We start from the raw sequence: 22,834 nt of genomic DNA on the forward strand, positions 1-22,834 counted from the left end.
AAATAATAATAAGTTATAGCAATAGAATAATCTTTTTTTTTTATTAGTTACTGTAGTAAAAGAAAATGTTGTTGATTTATATTTTGATTAAATATTTAAATTAATGATTACCTCTGTGACACAATTTGATTCCTTATAATATCCATTGTACAGTTTGATATTTTATAAAAACACTTTATTTTTTATTTTTTTTCAGATTCTTGAGCCTTGAATGTATATTTACACTTAATGAGTTATCAAATACATATTTGACTTCTTATTTATTTTAGTCATATATGTATACTTATAAAATTATCTAATGTAATTTGTATGTCAAATGTGTTTTTTCTTTAAAATAACACGCCATCATTACAATAATTAAATTGTATGAGTTTTAAAATTAATGCACATTCTTGTTAATGATTATTAATCATTAAGTATAGTTAATAATAATACACTGTAATTTAAATTTAATACCTAACTTTTTTTAAACTTATGTTTATTTGTTCTTTTAAAATGATAAAAATCATTAGGAAAATCACAATAGGACAAAAAACATGGTATGAAATATAGTTAAAAATTATTATATTATAATATGATATACATTTCATTTAATTGATACATTTAGCAATACAAAAATAAAGAATATTTATTTTTTACATCTAAATAATCTTAACCAATTATATTAGGTTGATAATCTATATTATAATTATTATATTTAATAAATAGTAATATAGGTATATATATATAATCCTAAGCCCTGATTAAAATAATTTACGGTTGAAGACTATCATCACAATCTATGATTTGACATTGCTTTACAGAGAGCGTGCATAAAATTAAATATATGTATTAATAAAATAAAAAAAATAAAAAATAAATTAAATTAATAATTTATATAAAAAAAAAAAATTAAAAATTAAAAATTAATTTTATTCATAATTTAGTTATATAATTTATATTTATTTATTTTATAATTTATTAATTAAAATTATTTTATAGATAAAATGTTTATTATTAAACAAATGTATTTTTAATATATAAAAGGCTTAACAACTAGAATATTCAATATATATTTGGTCAGTCAATCTGAATAATAATAAAAATAAAATAAACAGTGAAACTCGACTAGTATCTAGTCTTCTGTTCGTTTAAAAATGTGCAAATTTACTATTACCCTGCACTGAATGACCTTGCATTAGGAATGAAATATAAAAGTGAGAAACATTGCTTTTGATTGACTGTATCCAACACCACTGACAACCAACTACCATTCGGAACTTTTCTGCAAGGAAAACAAATATTGGATAATAATCTAATCGTGATACAAAGAATGATAAAGTTCCAAAATTCTAAGTATACATTTATTAATTTTTATAATGTTTGTGTGGCATGTAGAAAGTGGTAAAATGTGATGGGTTACTAATAAAAAAAAATATATTTATAATAATTATGAAAATATTCACTTAAGATTTATAAAATGAAATAACTGGAATTTAGTTTGTTTAGTACAAGTTTGTCATTTGATGGTTCAACGGGATACATTTTTAGTTCCTTTAAATTGAACCACATCATTGTCTTCTTGTGAATAATCACATGAAACGTCTTTATCTTTCTTTGTTGGATTTTCTTTACGTTTTATTAATACACTCATCATTACTGCTGAAATCAATAACAAAACAGCGCAGAAGCTTATTAGAGGTAACCATTTATTTTGCGTTTCGTCTTCAATTTCTGACAACATTGGTTGGTACTCGTGAATTTCTCTAGTAACAATTCTGGCTGGTCTTGCAGCCACAGGGCTGTGAGGACAATTCGCCTCGCGCACATATCTGGCCCACGTACGCTGTACACTAGATTTGAGTTCTATTCCAGGTCTTCTTAGTTTAGTTTCCTTAATAGGCGTGCTTTTAGGATCAAAATTGCACACTAATCCTTTGGTTTTTTTATTGTTTACATTGGAAGCAATTGATTTCGTAGAACCTACCAACACGCCTACATTTCCTTTAGACAATGCAGCCCATTCCCACATATCCACAACATAACAATCACATTTCCAAGGATTACCAACCAGTCGTAACGACATAAGTTGATTATTATATCCGAATTTATTAGGTTTAATTGCTGTGATATTATTGAAACTCAAGTCCAACTGTTCCAACCCAGTTAGTGACTCTAAAAACTTCATAGACCCTTCTTCGTCACTCTTTAATTTATTATCGTTCAACAACAATTGACTAATGTTAGGAGTTGTAGTGAAAGCATCAACAGGTAAATAACTCAAGTTACATTTACTCATGTCCAAATTCTTTAAACCGGATAATTGAGGTGGTAATATTGGTCCTTCTTCGGTAACTTGAATTGGATTTCCTGAAAGTCTTAACTCTTCCAAGTTTGGATATGTAAAGTTGTCGTAGAATACTGTATCATTAAGACGACTAAGTCCACAGTTATTCAACTCTAATACTTCTAAACGCGTAAGATTTTGGAATGAACCTGATTCGAGGCTTTTAAGTTTATTACCAGACAGGATAAGCGTTTTTAAAGCGGACATTTTTAAGAAAGTCGTTTTAGATATTCTTTGTAAGTTACTGTAACCCATATCTAAATGCTCCAAGGATTCCAATGGAGATAAAAGTGCTGTAAAATCATTGTTTAAAGGATTTCTTGATATGTCCAATTCTTGTAGACTAGTAAATTTATGGAAAGTATTAGCAGGCAACATTGTTAATCCACAGTCTCTCAATGAAAGTTTCACTAGTTTTAATAAAGGTGATAAAGCTACTGCTAAGTCTGTTGCAGATAAATGGTTTCCAGATAATATGAGAGTACGCAATTTCGTAGCATTAGCGAATGCATCTTCAGATAAAGGTCCTTTTAAATGACAATAACTAAGATCCAGAAAATCTAAATGAACTAAATTGTGACCTAAAGTAGTAGCCACGTCAAGATCAGATAATTCATTTTCAGCCAACACTAAACCTCTTAGCCAAATATTATTGAAAAAACATTTTCTGGTAAATTAGACACACCCGATTGCCTTAAATCGAGATGTTCCAATCTACCTAAATTACCCAATATTAAAGTCCAGTCAACATGACTTTTAAGACTATTTCCAGTTAATTCTAATACCGTAAGGTGTCCAAGGTTACTAAATGCTACGCTCGATATGTGTGTAAGATTACAGTTATTTAGAATAAGATGTTTCAAACTAGTAAGAGGATCAAATATGCCTGGTTCAATGATATGAAGAGGGTTTCCTGAAATATCAAGTTTGTCTAGACCGCTGATATTGGCGAAAAATTGTGGTGACAATTTTGTTAAATGACTATTTGCCAGGTATAGGTACAGCAAAGACTTGGAATATAAAAATGGACCTTTGACTTGTTTCAATGGATTTCCCTGTAATTCTAACGTAATTAATCCAGCGCTTTCCCTGTAACAAATATAACAAATGTCGAATAAGTTTTAAATAATTTATTCAAATTAACAATAAAAATATTTTAATAGGTAGTTAAAGTAAATATATTTTTGATTCTATATTATTTGTATTGTAATAAGCTTATCTATTAAAAAATTACACGAGTATATCATAATATTAATTAATGCACTTATCATTATAAAATGAACCAACAGTTTTTCGTACAGTTGGTAATAATAATTTTACTTTTTGTTTAAACAAAGATAAAGCTATACGACAATACAAAAATAATCGTGTACTTAAGAATGAAATAACATAATATGTTAAGATTTTTTAATATTCTATTTTAAGATAAGATAGATTTAAATAGATAATTAAAATATTTATATACATTTTTTTGTTTAATGTAGCCGTTTAAAAATTTAATGCATGTTTAATGTTAGTACGTCACCCAACAATAGAATCGACCTTGAATAAGCAAACATGGAAACTGTGACTCAAATTGAAGTTAAATACTGAAGTAAGAGCTCGTGTCGTTTTATAGGCTAATATATTTTATGGAAACGTATACACACAATAATATATACCTATGTATTAAATAAATGGCTAAATAGGTATCTTAAAAAACTTACACAAATGCTTCAGGATCAACATAATTGATCAAGTTAGACGACAAATCTATATCCAATAGGTAATGAAGTCCAGCAAACGTTGTTTTTTGGATTTTTGTTAAAAAGTTTTTGGACAACTGTAATGTCCTAAGTTTAATATTGGCTGGGAACGGTTCGATTTCTTTTAGGCGATTTCCGTTCATATTAAGTATGTAGACATTGCTGTCGAGTCCTTCATATGGCATGGATGTCAAGTTACTTTCCGAACAGTCTGTCACCCAGTTAATTCTGAAGAAATGGCAATCGCAATCTTCTGGACAGTCAAGTTGTTTAGATAGAATGGCACTTGTATTGCATACGTAAGTCAAAAGTGTGACAAACACTATAATGGATATACGTGTCGCCATGTTGCGGCGGATTCCTCAATTCAAACTCTGAAAAATGAATAATTTAGATTAAAAACTTGAGATTTAAATATTTAACTTAACATTAATATGTAGCTATAAGTAATATTAGAAATTCTAATCTGGTAAATTTTGCCAATTATTGTAACCAACCGTATCAAATTAGAAAAAATTGTTTATGGAGTTCGATGTTATCGATTCGTCAAACGTTTCGTTTAGTGTCAAGGCATTACCAAGGACTTGGCACAAGTCTCAAAACAAGTAAAAATTCATCATTCATATTACGTTCTCCAAATATTTACAGGACATCATTCTACTAGCAATTTAATGGCCCTATAGGCACTATAACGACAATATTAGTATTGATTTAATTAAATCTGGCACGCCCCGTGTGAACACTGAACAATTAGTCCGACACTATTTGAATTTAAAATTTAAGTTCTAAAATCTTTAGATACCTATTATAATACGATTTAGATTAATATATTGTAGGGAACAAATAAACGTCTCTACCATAGTGAAAATAATGATCGTACTATTCTTATATTAAAATCATAATGACTATACGATTATCATATTATTAATGTCTAGTAATAATTATAATTTATAATAATAAAAGATATACCTACTCCTTATAAAAATATAGAAATATAGGAATAAATATTATACAAAGTTTTTAAAATAATGAACTCGATTGAAAATACAGATTTTTAAGTGTTATTATTATTGTAACCACTATCTGGTCATTAAACAGTATGTTGAACTATTAAGAATTATGTATCATCACTGCAAGAAAAATGGAAAAAATAATAACCAAAAATAATTTATTTTTAGTTAGGTATTAAATATAAAATAACAATCGGAGTATCATAAAATAGACCAAATCGAAATACCGAATGTCGTATTTATTTTTATGAACTTTGATGAAACATTGTCATCGATGTAACGTGGTTTGGACGTCTATATACCTACCTATACGTGAATACGAGTTCACATAACAGTCACTTTAACGTCCTTGATGTACCCTCCCTCAGTGCTGTAACTACCCTCCATGGCGCCCTTGGCAAATTTTATTTTGACGCTTATTTTAGTTTTATTTCATAGGTATCTATAATTTTTATATAAATATAATAATATTACATTTTTACGTGCTAATCAAAATACTGCCATAGTTTTTAAATAATCGAGTTTTAAAACCAAGTTACAAAAAAAATTTTATTTAACTCAAATGCGCCCCTTACATTACTGCGCCCTTAGAAAGCGCCCACAAATGTCGCCAACCTCTAGTTACGGCACTGACCCCCCTTTCCATCTCACGTTTCAAATTGATTAATTACTAACGACATGTGTACAACAGTAAATTACATGATTTACAAGAGAAATTAAAATATACGTATGAATTATTATCGAATATACAAGACAATTGCCACTGAAGTAATGAAGTGAAAGTAATATAGTCCCTGACAGATAGAAAACATTTAAAACATATTATAACGTTTCGCCAAATTAAAATTAAACCATCAATACTCAGTACCTACTACGTTACTCAGTATAGTATACCTATGTCATATATACATTATTTGTATATGTACAACGGAGTTTCAACATAAATTAATTGACAGCAAAAGTGCAAATCGGCTTCATATAATCTTTGGGACTTTTGACGGGAAGGTGAGGTAATTTCATTTTAAATGAGACTAAAACTTTTATTATAATAATTATAACTTGCGGTTAGTAGTTTTTATATCTTTATAGAGGTCATAATCCTACTACAATATTATGTTAAAAAATGATCGTTATAATAATGAATAAATTTCCCTATATTACACCATGATATAGCACAAAATAAATATCTTTAACATACACAGGGTTCGGGTGATGCTTTAAAGAGCTTAGGACTTAGCCTCACAAAATTATTGAATACTATCCACTATACACAGTAAAAAATATTCAATTGCCAAGACCTCAAAGCGTGACAAAAAATTTTTTTACATGAATAATTTTAATTATTTGTTTCAAGTTATAAATAATATACTTACACAATTCAAGTACCTACATTTTCTATAAGTGTATATTTTTCCATATTAGCAGCCATTATAATTTATAATTGTACTGTGAAGTTAACCTCTTAGTGGTATCAATGTATCATTTTATGATATTACCATTATAGAATTAAAATATTTTCATAAATTAAGTAATTTATACATTTTAATTAACTTTATCTAAAAAATCTGCCTATAAAATTAATATTTATTCGTATATGACCATAGTCTACAAGAAAAGTATTATGCATCAAAAACCATAGAAAATAAAAAGTTTTGATATTTTATTAAACAATAGCTACAATAAATAAATACGTGACTATGTTAAAAACAGATTTAATTATTCAATATTTTTATATTACATAAAACAATATATGACAATTGGTATTTTGTATCAAAAGAATTATATGTACAAAAATATTTCCATCTAAATATTTTAGTTTTTAATTTAAACAATATTTTTTGTACAATAACATTCACTGAATTGCATTCAAACTATTATTCGTGTTCATTTTTTTAATGCTTAATATTGTTATAATATTATTTTTATATTTTTTTTTTTCAGATGGACCCTGTCCGGCCTTACCCCTATAATTCTTTAAAATCTCAGCCTATGATCTGAAATTAAACCATTCAAATAATTATTCATAAAAAGAAACTATTAGTGTTAAATATATTTGCAAATGAGTTCATCTATCCTTTTGTAGTTTTGTACCTTTATTGTCATAGTGACATCGTACATAATAATATTATAATAAGCGTCATAACTTTTCGACATTCAGAAAATTATTCAAGAAGTTTTATAAACAAAACAATCAAAATAAAAACATAACATATACATGAACAATATAATATGTATTAAAAATATATATTTTAATGTTATCTAAATGGATTTCGGTAGAAAATTTTACAAAATTATGGTATGCTGAAAATACTATACCGTCAAAATCGTTAGCAATAGTTTTAATTTTTAAACATACATTGCGCCTTGTCTATATATAGCTGCGTTCTTTATTCTTGGATCTTTGTCATAAATACGTAATGCGTGCAATATATTTTTTTAAATATACCTATCTTTTACCTAGGTGACTAGGTATTTAATACCTCGAATAAACATATTAAGAGAAATTGGACTGGTAATTTTCATACCAAAGTTATTTATACCTTAACATCCTTAAGTCACAATTTATTTACGCACGCATTAATTAGTTCGTTATTATTCTTATACGAGTAACGAGTCAACGTGCATGCATTCGTCTACCGTCAATAGACAATAAGACATGCGTTGAATACATACAAAATCAATTACGATTATAGGTATTGTAGATAAGTGGTATTAAAATATAGTACAATATTTTTGTACAAATTTCAGGTTTAAGTTGTCCGAACTTTTGTATACACTATTCCTAAATTATTATAGTTAATACGTAATCCTATCATTTTAAGTCATATTGTTTTTTGACTAATTCGTTTCAGATACGACGTCATAAACGAACTCACAGGGAGGCAGTTGACTATTCTGTGAACATTAATTTTTCTGTAGGCGTACAAGATGATACTTATAACTTATAAGTTATAATATTATATATTATTTATAAGGTATTAATACATAAAATAAAAATTAGGTATGTATACTATATTAATAGTTAAAGTTCGGTTCAAAAAAAGTAATATGTATCAACCAGTTATAAATTATAATATGATACTATTGTTGGCTTAGTATGGAAATAGAAATATGACTACAAATATTAATCATTGATTAGTGATTACTATATTAATTACTTTTAAGGTGTAGAACCTGTTACAATATTCAATTGTAAATGTGTAAATAATAATAAATATTGATTTATTTTATGCGATATGTTGGATGATGGTAAGATTTGTTAAAAAATATTAATCTCTTTTAAATAGATATTAAGGATAAATATTTGAATACTTGTATATCGAATATTTATGAAATATAAGTATGCTCTGTCAATATAAAGTTAACACATATATTTTATGGATGTGGTATACTAGTATAGGTATTATGCCGAAAATCTGCAGGTATAGCGAGCGTACCTACTTATATAACCATATTTTAATAATATAATATTTAATTCATTTGCGGAAATAAAACAGTCTTTAATAGCCGTTTTGATATTTGATATACGTACATATTATAGGAAAACGCATCGTACAAGTTCGCGGCCCGTAAAATGTAAATATAATATATAGCTACACATTTTAGATTCTGAACGAAGTGATGAATGTATTGATTTTACAATGATGTATGTTTTTTAGATTCTGAACGAAGTGATGAATGTATTGATTTTACAATGGTGTGTGTGTTTTTTTTTTTTTTTTTTTTTTTGTTTTTGTGTCTGTGTACAGCATAACTAGTCGAAATAATGCTCCAATTTCAAACTATGGGGGTGGTTTCCGATGTAAAAGTGAATATCCTTGGTGCATTATAGAGGTAAAAAGTTAACATTTACCAACAGTTTTTAAAAAAATCGAGAAAAACAAAAAAAAAAAGCGGGCAAGTGAGTACCGCTCTGCTGTACATAAGGTGCCGTATGGATCATTATTATATATTATAGGAGTGTTAAATTTGAATCCAATGATAGTTATCATTGTATACGAAAAACGATTCTGAACGAAGATGATTTGTCAGCCTAGGATATAATTTCCAGTTGTTGGTGAAAAAGGTGGTTTATGTTTTAATGGCCTGAATACGCCAAAATTTAAGTTCTTTTATAATTATTGTAAGCTAAACTTATGAAAAATCTTGTATTAAATTTTCAACTCTTAGCTACCTATACAAACATTTTTATGAATTATACCTACAAAATAATTTGCAAATATTCATAATTTTAACGAATTTTCGTCAAAATTTGAACTTCAAATGCTAATAAAAAAAAATTGTGCCTATGTATTCTTATAACTTTTTAATCACTATAATAATAACTTATCAGGAACTTTGCATTAAATTTTCAAGTATTTTGATAGGGCCAAAAAGATTTTATCGACACATAAAAAAATAATTTTCAGAAAAATTGAAAATATCAGTTGTCTATAAATAGCTCAAAAAAAGTCAAAATATTTTGAAATTTAAATCACGTAAATAAAACGCGAATCTTAATAACTGGTAAAATGTTCAAGTATCTACGACTTATACTTTTTGAATTATAACAAATATTTAAAATCGTTTGAGGATAAATCGTTATCGTTACGCTATTTCGTTAAAATTTAAAATTCAAACGCACTTAAAATTTTTCCTATAATAATGCTTCGAGTTTTCTCTATAGATACTTGAAGGTAAATTTATGGAAAACTTAGTGTTGTATTTTTAATCCTTAGTTATAAACACAAAAAATTTTATGATTTTTCAACTTCAAATAATTTGCAAATATTCATAATTTTGACGAATTTTCGTCAAAATTTGAACTTCAAAAGCTAATAAAAAAAATTGTGCCTATGTATTCTTATAATTTTTTAATCACTATAAGAATAACATATGAGGAACTTTGTATAAAATTTTCAAGTATTTTGATAGGGCCAAAAAAATTTTATCGACCCTTCAAAAAAAAATTTTCAGAAAAATTGAAAATGTCAGTTGTCTATAAATAGCTCAAAAAAACTCAAAATATTTTGAAAATTAAATTAAGTAAATAAAATGCCAATCTAAATAACTGGTAAAATTTTCAAGTATCTACGACTTTTTGAATTATAACAAATATCAAAAATCGTTTGAGGCTAAACCGTTATTTAACGCGGTTTTGTAAAAATTTAAATTTCAAACACTCATAAAAATTTTTTGTCTGAATCCGGTAGAGTTTTTTTTACAGATATTTGAAGAAAAATGTATGGAGAACCTTGTACCAAATTTTCAAAACTTAGTTATAAAGAAAAAATTTTATGATTTTTCAACTTCAAAATTACTTGCAAATTTTCGCGTTTTCGACAGATTTCGTAAAAATTTGAACTATAAACTCTTATAAAAAAAATTGTGACAAACGATTTTTAATTTTTTTTAGCTACAATAAAGACAACTCATAAGGAACCTTGTATTAAATTTTTAAAACTTTTTGGTCATCCAAAAATTTTTTATCGACACTTTAAAAAAAATTTCTCAAAAAAATCGAAAATTTCAGTAGTCTATAAATAACTCAAAAAAAATCAAAATTTTTTGAAAATTTAACTATATACAGATACTACTGATATTAACATTTGGTGAAAATTTCAAGTATTTTCAGTGATTAGTTTTTGAATTACAACCATAAAAAGAAATCGATTTGGTCGAAAACTTTAGTTAAATTTTCAAAAAATTTTGACTTTTTTTGAGTTATTTATAGACTACTGAAATTTTCGATTTTTTTGAGAAATTTTTTTTAAAGTGTCGATAAAAAATTTTTGGATGACCAAAAAGTTTTAAAAATTTAATACAAGGTTCCTTATGAGTTGTCTTTATTGTAGCTAAAAAAAATTAAAAATCGTTAGTCACAATTTTTTTTATAAGAGTTTATAGTTCAAATTTTTACGAAATCTGTCGAAAACGCGAAAATTTGCAAGTAATTTTGAAGTTGAAAATTCATAAAATTTTTTTATTTTATAACTAAGTTTTGAAAATTTGGTACAAGGTTCTCCATACATTTTTCTTCAAATATCTGTAAAAAAAACTCTACCGGATTCAGACAAAAAATTTTTATGAGTGTTTGAAATTTAAATTTTTACAAAAACCGCGTTAAATAACAGTTTAGCCTCAAACGATTTTTGATATTTGTTATTATTCAAAAAGTATAAGTCGTAGATACTTGAAAATTTTACCAGTTATTAAGATTCGCGTTTTCTTTACGTGATTTAAATTTCAAATTATTTTGAGTTTTTTGAGCTATTTATAGACAACTGAAATTTTCAATTTTTCTGAAAAAATATTTTTGAAGTTTTGATAAAATTTTTTTGGCTTTATCAAAATACTTGAAAATTTAATACAAAGTTCGTCATAAGTTATTCTTATAGTGGTTAAAAAATTATAAAAATACATAAGCACAATTTTTTTTTATTAGCATTTGAAGTTCAAATTTTGACGAAATAGCGTAACGATAACGATTTATCCTCAAACGATTTTAAATATTTGTTATTATTCAAAAAGTATAAGTCGTAGATACTCAAAAATTATACTAGTTATTAAGATTCGTGTTTTCTTTACGTGATTTGATTTTCAAAATATTTTGACTTTTTTTGAGCTATTTATAGACAAATGAAATTTTCAATTTTCCTAAGAATTTTTTGTTGAAGTGTCGATAAAATTTTTTTGGCCCTATCAAAATACTTGAAAATTTAATACAAAGTTCCTCATAAGTTATTCTTATAGTGGTTAAAAAATTATAAGAATACATAAGCACAATTTTTTTTTATTAGCATTTGAAGTTCAAATTTTGACGAAAATTCGTCAAAAGCATGAATATTTGCAAATTATTTGAAGTTGAAAAAACATAAAATTGTTTGTATTTATATCTAACATTAAAAAATTCAACACTAAGTTCCATAAGTTTTGCTTTAAAAAGTTATAAAGAAAATTTTAAACGTCATTATAGGAAAAATGTTTTGGGTGTTTGAGTTTTAAATTTTTATGAAATCGGAATATTTGTTTCAAAATAGAATATATGACAATATTTAATTATAATATATTCTAGACTGACAAATCATCTCCGTTCAGAATCGTTTTTCGTATACAATGATACCTATCATTGCATTCAAATTTAATCTACCCTAGTCCGAGGTCCACCCCACCCCCTAATGTACAGCAGAGCGGTACCCACTTGCCGACTTTTTTAAACTTGTTATTGTAGTCTGATCTCGTGGACCTTGGCGAAATTAAATTACATTCGTTTGAAATAATAATAATAATAAAACTCGCACAACAAGTATCTACATAATATATATATACATGAACACATATACATACACAAGCACGCACACGTATGTACTATATAACTTATGTACGCGTATATAATAAAGTTGAAAAAAAAATTTTCTAGTTGGCGAATAAATTTCCCGACACACGACGTCACGTTCATGTGTGTGCGCGTGAGTCGTATATCGCGATGTTCAATTTTTTTTTTCTAAAGCAAAAAAAAATAATCTCTACCGTCACTATACCACATACATACATACATACTACATACCACGAGAGAACGCATACGGCGGCCGACCAAAATTGGTTCTTCTGCGCATCCCCAAACGTTACTCTGCCATAGGGAAACCGGTTTCGATAGCAGAGAAACGCGAGAGGATGCACGAGTCGTATGCGTTCTCTCGTGGTACGGAGTATACAATAATATTATCTACACATGAGGTACACGTAATATTATGTCGTATTATAGGTTGGTACGACATAAATGGCGCAGCGGCGTTCTGCAGGTGATGGCGGCGGCGGGTTACGTCAGCCGCGAGGTGGTGGCAGCATAGATATTATGATATAGGTAGGTTATATATATATATATGTGGTGGGTTATATACGTGAATTCCGAAAACCAGCGTGCATAAAAACATTTTCGATTTCATGTAGATCGCTGTGGCACATACGCTCACAATTGTTTTTTATTTTTCATTTATACATATTATTTTTGTTTTATGGCTAATTAAATCGGACGAGGTCGCCGTTGCCACTGCCACCATCAACTTGCATTGCGATCGTATATTATGTTATTATGTTTATAGGTAGTAAGTAGGTATTCAACAAAATATAAATTACGTTTCAATATGTATTCGTACACGACGAACAGATTTTGTTCACCTATTTAAGCTACAAAAATATATAAAGATACATATTTATTGTAAATTTTGTCGGCAACATTTTTATGTAGAGGTATTTTTGTGATAAAATTAATTTTTTTAAAGATAATATATAAAAACTGAAAAAAAGCACATAAAATCCAAGATGGCGGACTTAAAATGGCGAGGTGACGCTAAAACCGTCGAAGAAGAGAGACCGACTGGATTCGAAAAACATTAACCTCAGCGATACCGAATAGGTTTAAAGACGACGAAGGGGGGTGCGTAGAAGTGTCAAGGGCTTTTCAAATGTATCGATTATTTGTTTTCCTATGCTGTGGCCATTTGCACGATTATTGCAATGCCGTGAGGACGAATTCCGCGCCCGTTTAACACACCACGACAGAGGTGCTGTATTTGACACGCGTGTGCACATAACACATAACGATCATTCGTTATGGCACATTATATAATACAGAGGTAAGTATAGCCGCGGTAAACACATAGGTATTATATTATAAATATATTAAAATTAAGTAAATGTCGTGTGTGCATGTATAGTATAGACTTACCCCAATAAAAAAAACGGTTTGACGACTCGGGTGATGATGAAAATTCGTATCGATGTGGACCGGTTCGAGTTAAAGATCGGTATTAACACTCACACGACTTATACTCCTTTTTACACCGACTATAAATTCGTAAACGAAACGTTCGCACTAAAGTACTGGTGCGGCAATTCTTGTCGATAGCGACTACGACCACCGCAGAGGGATACACGAAAAATGGTGGCTGGATAGCGGGACCCTTGGTGGGGGGTTGATGTCGATGGTAGGGCGGCTATGCGGCGCAGCGGCGACGTTCGCGTGTGCCCGACCACCGTCGTCTCCCACCGCCTCCGACGGGGTTTTCGCTATATCGCGCCGCCGCATGCTCACGTAAGCGGTACTGTACAAAAATATGGCAACCAGTTAAAGACGTCAGCCGCTATGAGGCGCTGCAGGCAACCAGACGTCCAGGAGGGTGCATCATCATAGGTGGGAGCGGAATTAGTGGTTAGACGTCGGTAGTGAGGGTGTTTATTTATTGACAACTTAGTCGTTAATCTTTATACTGCGCGACTGTCATGATACTATGATAGTGCCTTGGCGTACGGCATCTGGCGATATAGAATTATTTTTGCCGCTTATTTAAAATCGTTCAGGCACGGACGCGTATTACCTAACCGACTAGAGCCCCAGCGCCGTATACAAATACGCTGTTTTCATTGGTTTATTTGAAAAAACCGCGCAAATATGTTTTTCTTTTATCAAATATAATATTATTGATAACGTTAATATAAAAATATTAACTCGCAAAAATAAATAAACAGCAGTACAGCACTAATTTCTTAAAATTCCCCCAAAAAAGGGGGTTAATTTTGAAAGACATAGAATAAATTATAATTTATTATACAATCTTTGAGTTTCTGAATGTCTGCCATGAGCATGATTCAATATTCTCAAAGAGAAATACTCTTTGCCTACTGTCACAGTAAAATCAACTTACAAGTCAAATTATTAGATTATAGATTATGTTGTTATTCAATGTTTTCAACATTTTTATTAGGTATCAAATTAGTATATTAAAAAAAAAAAAAAAAAAAATGAAATTTATTAATTGTTTTATGTATTGTAAATAGTTGGTATAGGTATTAATATTGCTAACCAATAGGTAATTAGTAACTATAATATTTTTATAGTAAAATGTACCTAAGTAATATGTATTTGTTGTTATTACACATAGACCAAAAAAAAAAAAACCTTAATCAGAATTCCAATTGCAGTCAATAACAAAAACAGTTTTTTTTAAACTTAATTTGATTTATACAGTTATTAATTAACGTTAGGTAATTAACAATTACAATTATTAAATATTGGAAAAAATGCATTTAATGATTTTTCCAATGACTTTTAACGTTCAACTGGTTTTTAGCCATATTACAGCTAAGTTTATGACTAGTACCTCTGTACCTACACATTATAACTAAAGTCTTAACATAATTAATTATTATCTAATTTTTTTATATATCATATTGAATAAGCATGAATATTATTTTTATTAGTTTTTAAGTTGAATAGGTACATAAATATTATACAAAATTGATAATATTAACATATTCAAATTGATAAGGTTAATATTATATACCTAAGTTAAAAGTTTGAACTTTTCAATTAAAACTGTTTCAACGTTTTACTAGAAAAATGAATTTTGACATATTAAATGAGTATCTATGTCAACTTAAAGACAATTTTGTGTGCAATATCGATGAAAAGAAAAGTGATGTAGAATCTAATGTATATATTGTTAGGGCAAATAATATTGAGAATAATGAATCTGCCAAAAAGTTTATACATTTGTTCACAACAGTAACAAATACATCATATATATTTAATTTTGAATTGCAAAATCCAACCAAGTAATATATTATTTAAATCCAAATTAAATAAGTTGTAAGATATATTTAAAAACAATAATTTTATATTGTGTAGGGTAAATTTCCACAAGTATTTTATCTGTCGACATACTTCAAAAAAAAAAAAGTACTAACCAAATTACTGAACGTAATACTGGTTGCTCATCTTCAATTGATATTTTATTAAAAAAAAAATAACAAAAATACTAGGAAGAATGATGATTATTTAAAGTATTCACCTTCACTAAATGCTTCAATCAAAATTGTATGTACTCATAATAATGCCGTTGACTCATGTGATGCTTTAAAATTTTTAAGAATAAAAAGTGAAGTAAGAATTCTTTATCTATATACATATAGGAGACGGCCCCTATAAACTCATCAACGCCCAGACCAAACCGCTGGGTCTAGAGACTTGCAATTTTGTACAGAGGTTCCTTAAGCAATGTAAGGGCGCACTAAGAAAGGATTTTTCGAAATCCACATTTTAAAGGGTTGCTCAAACGGGGATTTTGAGATTTACGATGGAAATTTTGTTTTAAATTTTTGTTTATAAATGGTTGCTATAACAACTTGATTTATGTGTTAACACATTTATCACTTTATTATTACAGCTAATTATTATATATAAAAACATGATAACATGAAGTCGTAAAATACCCTACGCCTTTACGCATACACGAGGACAAGGTGTTTTACTTATTATATTCGAATATTAATTATTAATGCGTCTTCATATGAGCACCCCAGTTTATATACGGTTATTTTTCAAAATTGTATGGACTCATAATCATACCGTTGACTCATGTGAGGCTTTAAAATTTTTAAGTACTATCGTATACTTTTATCAAAAAAAAATGTTTAACAATTTTTAAAAAATCAATTACTAACATACAATTCATTATGTAATATTATATTTTTCATAAATTAATAATTAAATATAATAGCATAAGCTTCAAATTCGACTATTAAACAGTCAATTATTTATTAGCAAAATGAAATTGAAAACAGTATAGTAACATATACCTTTATCAAATTAAATCTTTAACAATTCTTAAAAAATCAATTATTAACATAGAATTCATTATGTAATATTATATTTTTCATAAATTTATAATTTAATGTAATGGCATAAGTTTCAAATTTATGATATAAGTAGTCAATTATTTATTAGCAAAATGAAATTGAAAACAGTATAGTAACGTATACTTTTATCAAATTAAATTTTTAACAATTCTTAAAAAATCAATTATAAACATAGAATTCATTATGTAATAATATATTTTTCATAAATTGTAATTCAATCTAATAGCATAAGCTTCAAATTTGAGATATAAATAACCAATTATTTATTAGCCAAATAAAAATGTAAACAGTATACTTACACAAAACTTTGATTTATTTTTAGGTTTTTTATTTTTAAAATAATCATATGAGCATGTTAAGAACGAGGTAATACTATCATCTCTTATTTTCATTTTATTCTGATTCATACGCCAATTGCATCAATTATTTCAGATGAATACTGTGATCTAAAGTAATGGATAAACAAAAATATCATATGATTAATAAATGATTAATATTTAAATTATGATTTATAAATTATTGAAAATCAAATATTAACATATTATTTATTATGTAATATTATATTTTTCACCAACTTATAATTTATTCTAATAGCATAAGCTTCAAATTTGAGATATAAATATTCAATAATTTATTAGCAAAATGAAATTGAAAACAGTATAGTAATGTATACTTTTATCAAATTAAATCTTTAACAATTCTTAAAAAATCAATTATTAACATAGAATTCATTATGTAATAATATATTTTTCATAAATTTATAATTTAATCTTATGGCATAAGCTTCAAATTTAAGATATAAATAGTCAATTTTTTATTAGCAAAATGAAATTGAAAACAGTATAGTAACCTATACTTTTTTCAAATTAAATTTTTAACAATTTTTAAAAAATCAATTATTTACAAAGAATTCATTATGTAATATTATATTTTTCATAAATTTGTAATTCAATCTAATAGCATAAGCTTCAAATTTGAGATATAAATAACCAATTATTTATTAGCCAAATAAAAATGTAAACAGTATACTTACACAAAACTTTGATTTATTTTTAGGTTTTTTATTTTTAAAATAATCATATGAGCATGTTAAGAACGAGGTAATACTATCATCTCTTATTTTCATTTTATTCTGATTCATACGCCAATTGCATCAATTATTTCAGATGAATACTGTGATCTAAAGTAATGGATAAACAAAAATATCATATGATTAATAAATGATAATATTTAAATTATGATTTATAAATTATTGAAAATCAAATATTAACATATTATTTATTATGTAATATTATATTTTTCACCAACTTATAATTTATTCTAATAGCATAAGCTTCAAATTGAGATATAAATATTCAATAATTTATTAGCAAAATGAAATTGAAAACAGTATAGTAATGTATACTTTTATCAAATTAAATCTTTAACAATTCTTAAAAAATCAATTATTAACATAGAATTCATTATGTAATAATATATTTTTCATAAATTTATAATTTAATCTTATGGCATAAGCTTCAAATTTAAGATATAAGTAGTCAATTTTTTATTAGCAAAATGAAATTGAAAACAGTATAGTAACCTATACTTTCATCAAATTAAATTTTTAACAATTCTTTAAAAATCAATTATTTACAAAGAATTCATTATGTAATATTATATTTTTCAAAAATTTGTAATTCAATCTAATAGCATAAGCTTCAAATTTGAGATATAAATAACCAATTATTTATTAGCCAAATAAAAATGTAAACAGTATACTTACACAAAACTTTGATTTATTTTTAGGTTTTTTATTTTTAAAATAATCATATGAGCATGTTAAGAACGAGGTAATACTATCATCTCTTATTTTCATTTTATTCTGATTCATACGCCAATTGCATCAATTATTTCAGATGAATACTGTGATCTAAAGTAATGGATAAACAAAAATATCATATGATTAATAAATGATTAATATTTAAATTATGATTTATAAATTATTGAAAATCAAATATTAACATATTATTTATTATGTAATATTATATTTTTTACCAACTTATAATTTATTCTAATAGCATAAGCTTCAAATTTGAGATATAAATAGTCAATAATTTATTAGCAAAATGAAATTGAAAACAGTATAGTAACGTATACTTTTATCAAATTAAATCTTTAACAATTCTTAAAAAATCAATTATTAACATAGAATTCATTATGTAATAATATATTTTTCATAAATTTATAATTTAATCTTATGGCATAAGCTTCAAATTTAAGATATAAGTAGTCAATTTTTTATTAGCAAAATGAAATTGAAAACAGTATAGTAACCTATACTTTCATCAAATTAAATTTTTAACAATTCATAAAAAATCAATTATTTACAAAGAATTCATTATGTAATATTATATTTTTCAAAAATTTGTAATTCAATCTAATAGCATAAGCTTCAAATTTGAGATATAAATAACCAATTATTTATTAGCCAAATAAAAATGTAAACAGTATACTTACACAAAACTTTGATTTATTTTTAGGTTTTTTATTTTTAAAATAATCATATGAACATGTTAAGAACGAGGTAATACTATCATCTCTTATTTTCATTTTATTCTGATTCATACGCCAATTGCATCAATTATTTCAGATGAATACTGTGATCTAAAGTAATGGATAACAAAAATATCATATGATTAATAAATGATTATATTTAAATTATGATTTATAAATTATTGAAAATCAAATATTAACATATTATTTATTATGTAATATTATATTTTTTACCAACTTATAATTTATTCTATAGCATAAGCTTCAAATTTGAGATATAAATAGTCAATAATTTATTAGCAAAATGAAATTGAAAACAGTATAGTAACGTATACTTTTATCAAACTAAATCTTTAACAATTCTTAAAAAATCAATTATTAACATAGAATTCATTATGTAATAATATATTTTTCATAAATTTATAATTTAATCTTATGGCATAAGCTTCAAATTAAGATATAAGTAGTCAATTTTTTATTAGCAAAATGAAATTGAAAACAGTATAGTAACCTATACTTTCATCAATTAAATTTTTAACAATTCATAAAAAATCAATTATTTACAAAGAATTAATTATGTAATATTATATTTTTCAAAAATTTGTAATTCAATCTAATAGCATAAGCTTCAAATTTGAGATATAAATAACCAATTATTATTAGCCAAATAAATATGTAAACAGTATACTTACACAAAACTTTGATTTATTTTTAGGTTTTTTATTTTTAAAATAATCATATGAGCATGTTAAGAACGAGGTAATACTATCATCTCTTATTTTCATTTTATTCTGATTCATACGCCAATTGCATCAATTATTTCAGATGAATACTGTGATCTAAAGTAATGGATAAACAAAAATATCATATGATTAATAAATGATTAATATTTAAATTATGATTTATAAATTATTGAAAATCAAATATTAACATATTATTTATTATGTAATATTATATTTTTCACCAACTTATAATTTATTCTAATAGCATAAGCTTAAATTCGAGATTTAAATAGTGAGTATTTTATTAGCGGATAAAAATCTAAACAGTATACTTACACAAAACTTTGATTTATTTTTAGGTTTTTTATTTTTAAAATAATCATATTAGCATGTTAAGTTTGAGGTAATACTATCATCTCTTATTTTCATTTTATACTGATTCATACAGTAATTGCATCACTCATTTCAGATGAATTCTGTGATCTAAAGTAATGGATAAACAAAAATTTCATATGATTAAAGAATGATTATGAATTAGATTATGATTTTTAAATTATTAAAAATCATATATTAACATATTAATTATTATGTAATATTATATTTTTCATAGACTTATCATTGATTCTAATAGCATAAGTTTCAAATTTAAGATATAAGTAGTCAATTATTTATTAGCAAAATGAAATTGAAAACAGTATAGTAACCTATACTTTTTTCAAATTAAAACTTTAACAATTCTTTAAAAATCAATTATTAACATTGAATTCATTATGTAATATTATATTTTTCATAAATTTATCATTGATTCTAATGGCATAAGCTTCAAATTTGAGATATAATAGTCAATAATTTATTAGCAAAATGAAATTGAAAACAGTATAGTAACGTATACTTTTATCAAATTAAATTTTTAACAATTCTTAAAAAATCAATTATTTACAAGAATTCATTATGTAATATTATATTTTTCATAAATTTGTAATTCAATCTAATAGCATAAGCTTCAAATTTTGATATATAAATAACCAATTATTTTTTAGCCAAATAAAAATGTAAACAGAATACTTACACAAATTTTTGATTTATTTTTGGGTTTTTTTTTTTTTAAATAATCATATGAGCATGTTAAGAACGAGGTAATACTATCATCTCTTATTTTCATTTTATTCTGATTCATACGCCAATTGCATCAATAATTTCAGATGAATACTGTGATCTAAAGTAATGGATAAACAAAAATATCATATGATTAATAAATGATTAGGATTTAAATTATGATTTATAAATTATTGAAAATCAAATATTAACACATTATTTATTATGTAATATTATATTTTTCACCAACTTATAATTTATTCTAATAGCATAAGCTACAAATTTGAGATATAAATAGTCAATAATTTATTAGCAAAATGAAATTGAAAACAGTATACTATCATATACTTTTATCAAATTAAAACTTTAACAATTCTTTAAAAATCAATTATTTACATAGAATTCATTATGTAATAATATATTTTTCATAAATTTATAGTTTAATCTTATGGCATAAGCTTCAAATTTGAGATATAAATAGTCAATAATTTATTAGCAAAATAAAAATGTAAACAGTATACTATCATATACTTTTATCAAATTAAAACTTTAACAATTCTTTAAAAATCAATTATTAACATTGAATTCATTATGTAATATTATATTTTTCATAATTTATCATTTATTCTTATGGCATAAGCTTCAAATTTGAGATATAAATAGTCAATAATTTATTAGCAAAATGAAATTAAAAACAGTATAGTAACGTATACTTTTATCAAATTAAATTTTTAACAATTCTTAAAAAATCAATTATTTACAAAGAATTCATTATGTAATATTATATTTTTCATAATTTATAATTTAATCTAATGGCATAAGCTTCAAATTTTGATATATAAATAACCAATTATTTTTTAGCCAAATAAAAATGTAAACAGATACTTACACAAATTTTTGATTTATTTTTGGGTTTTTTTTTTTTAAATAATCATATGAGCATGTTAAGAACGAGGTAATACTATCATCTCTTATTTTCATTTTATTCTGATTCATACGCCAATTGCATCAATAATTTCAGATGAATACTGTGATCTAAAGTAATGGATAAACAAAAATATCATATGATTAATAAATGATTAGGATTTAAATTATGATTTATAAATTATTGAAAATCAAATATTAACACATTATTTATTATGTAATATTATATTTTTCACCAACTTATAATTTATTCTAATAGCATAAGCTACAAATTTGAGATATAAATAGTCAATAATTTATTAGCAAAATGAAATTGAAAACAGTATACTATCATATACTTTTATCAAATTAAAACTTTAACAATTCTTTAAAAATCAATTATTTACATAGAATTCATTATGTAATAATATATTTTTCATAAATTTATAGTTTAATCTTATGGCATAAGCTTCAAATTTGAGATATAAATAGTCAATAATTTATTAGCAAAATAAAAATGTAAACAGTATACTATCATATACTTTTATCAAATTAAAACTTTAACAATTCTTTAAAAATCAATTATTAACATTGAATTCATTATGTAATATTATATTTTTCGTAAATTTATAATTTAATCTAATGGCATAAGTTTAAAATCTATGATATAAGTATTCAATTATTTATTAGCAAAATGAAATTGAAAACAGTATAGTAACGTATACTTTTATCAAATTAAATCTTTATCAATTTTTAAAAAATCAATTATTAACATTGAATTCATTATGTAATATTATATTTTTCATAAATTTATCATTGATT

General features: G+C 25.3%; 1 protein-coding gene across 1 annotated transcript; it reads right to left on the reverse strand.

Annotated features, from left to right (window-relative positions):
• Positions 1-817: 817 nt before the first annotated feature.
• LOC126555655 (leucine-rich repeat-containing protein 15-like) lies at positions 818-22,139 on the reverse strand. The gene is given in 11 exon segments (XM_050210559.1): positions 818-2,982; positions 2,985-3,415; positions 4,033-4,445; positions 17,057-17,203; positions 17,791-17,937; positions 18,523-18,669; positions 19,257-19,403; positions 19,985-20,131; positions 20,351-20,497; positions 21,084-21,230; positions 21,999-22,139. Coding segments are annotated over 3 exon segments (2,289 nt in total). The 5' UTR covers positions 4,419-4,445; positions 17,057-17,203; positions 17,791-17,937; positions 18,523-18,669; positions 19,257-19,403; positions 19,985-20,131; positions 20,351-20,497; positions 21,084-21,230; positions 21,999-22,139; the 3' UTR covers positions 818-1,510.
• Between the last annotated feature and the right edge of the window lie 695 nt (positions 22,140-22,834).

This window comes from Aphis gossypii, unplaced genomic scaffold (genome assembly GCF_020184175.1).
Source record: "Aphis gossypii isolate Hap1 unplaced genomic scaffold, ASM2018417v2 Contig00975, whole genome shotgun sequence".
Lineage (NCBI taxonomy): Eukaryota > Metazoa > Arthropoda > Insecta > Hemiptera > Aphididae > Aphis > Aphis gossypii.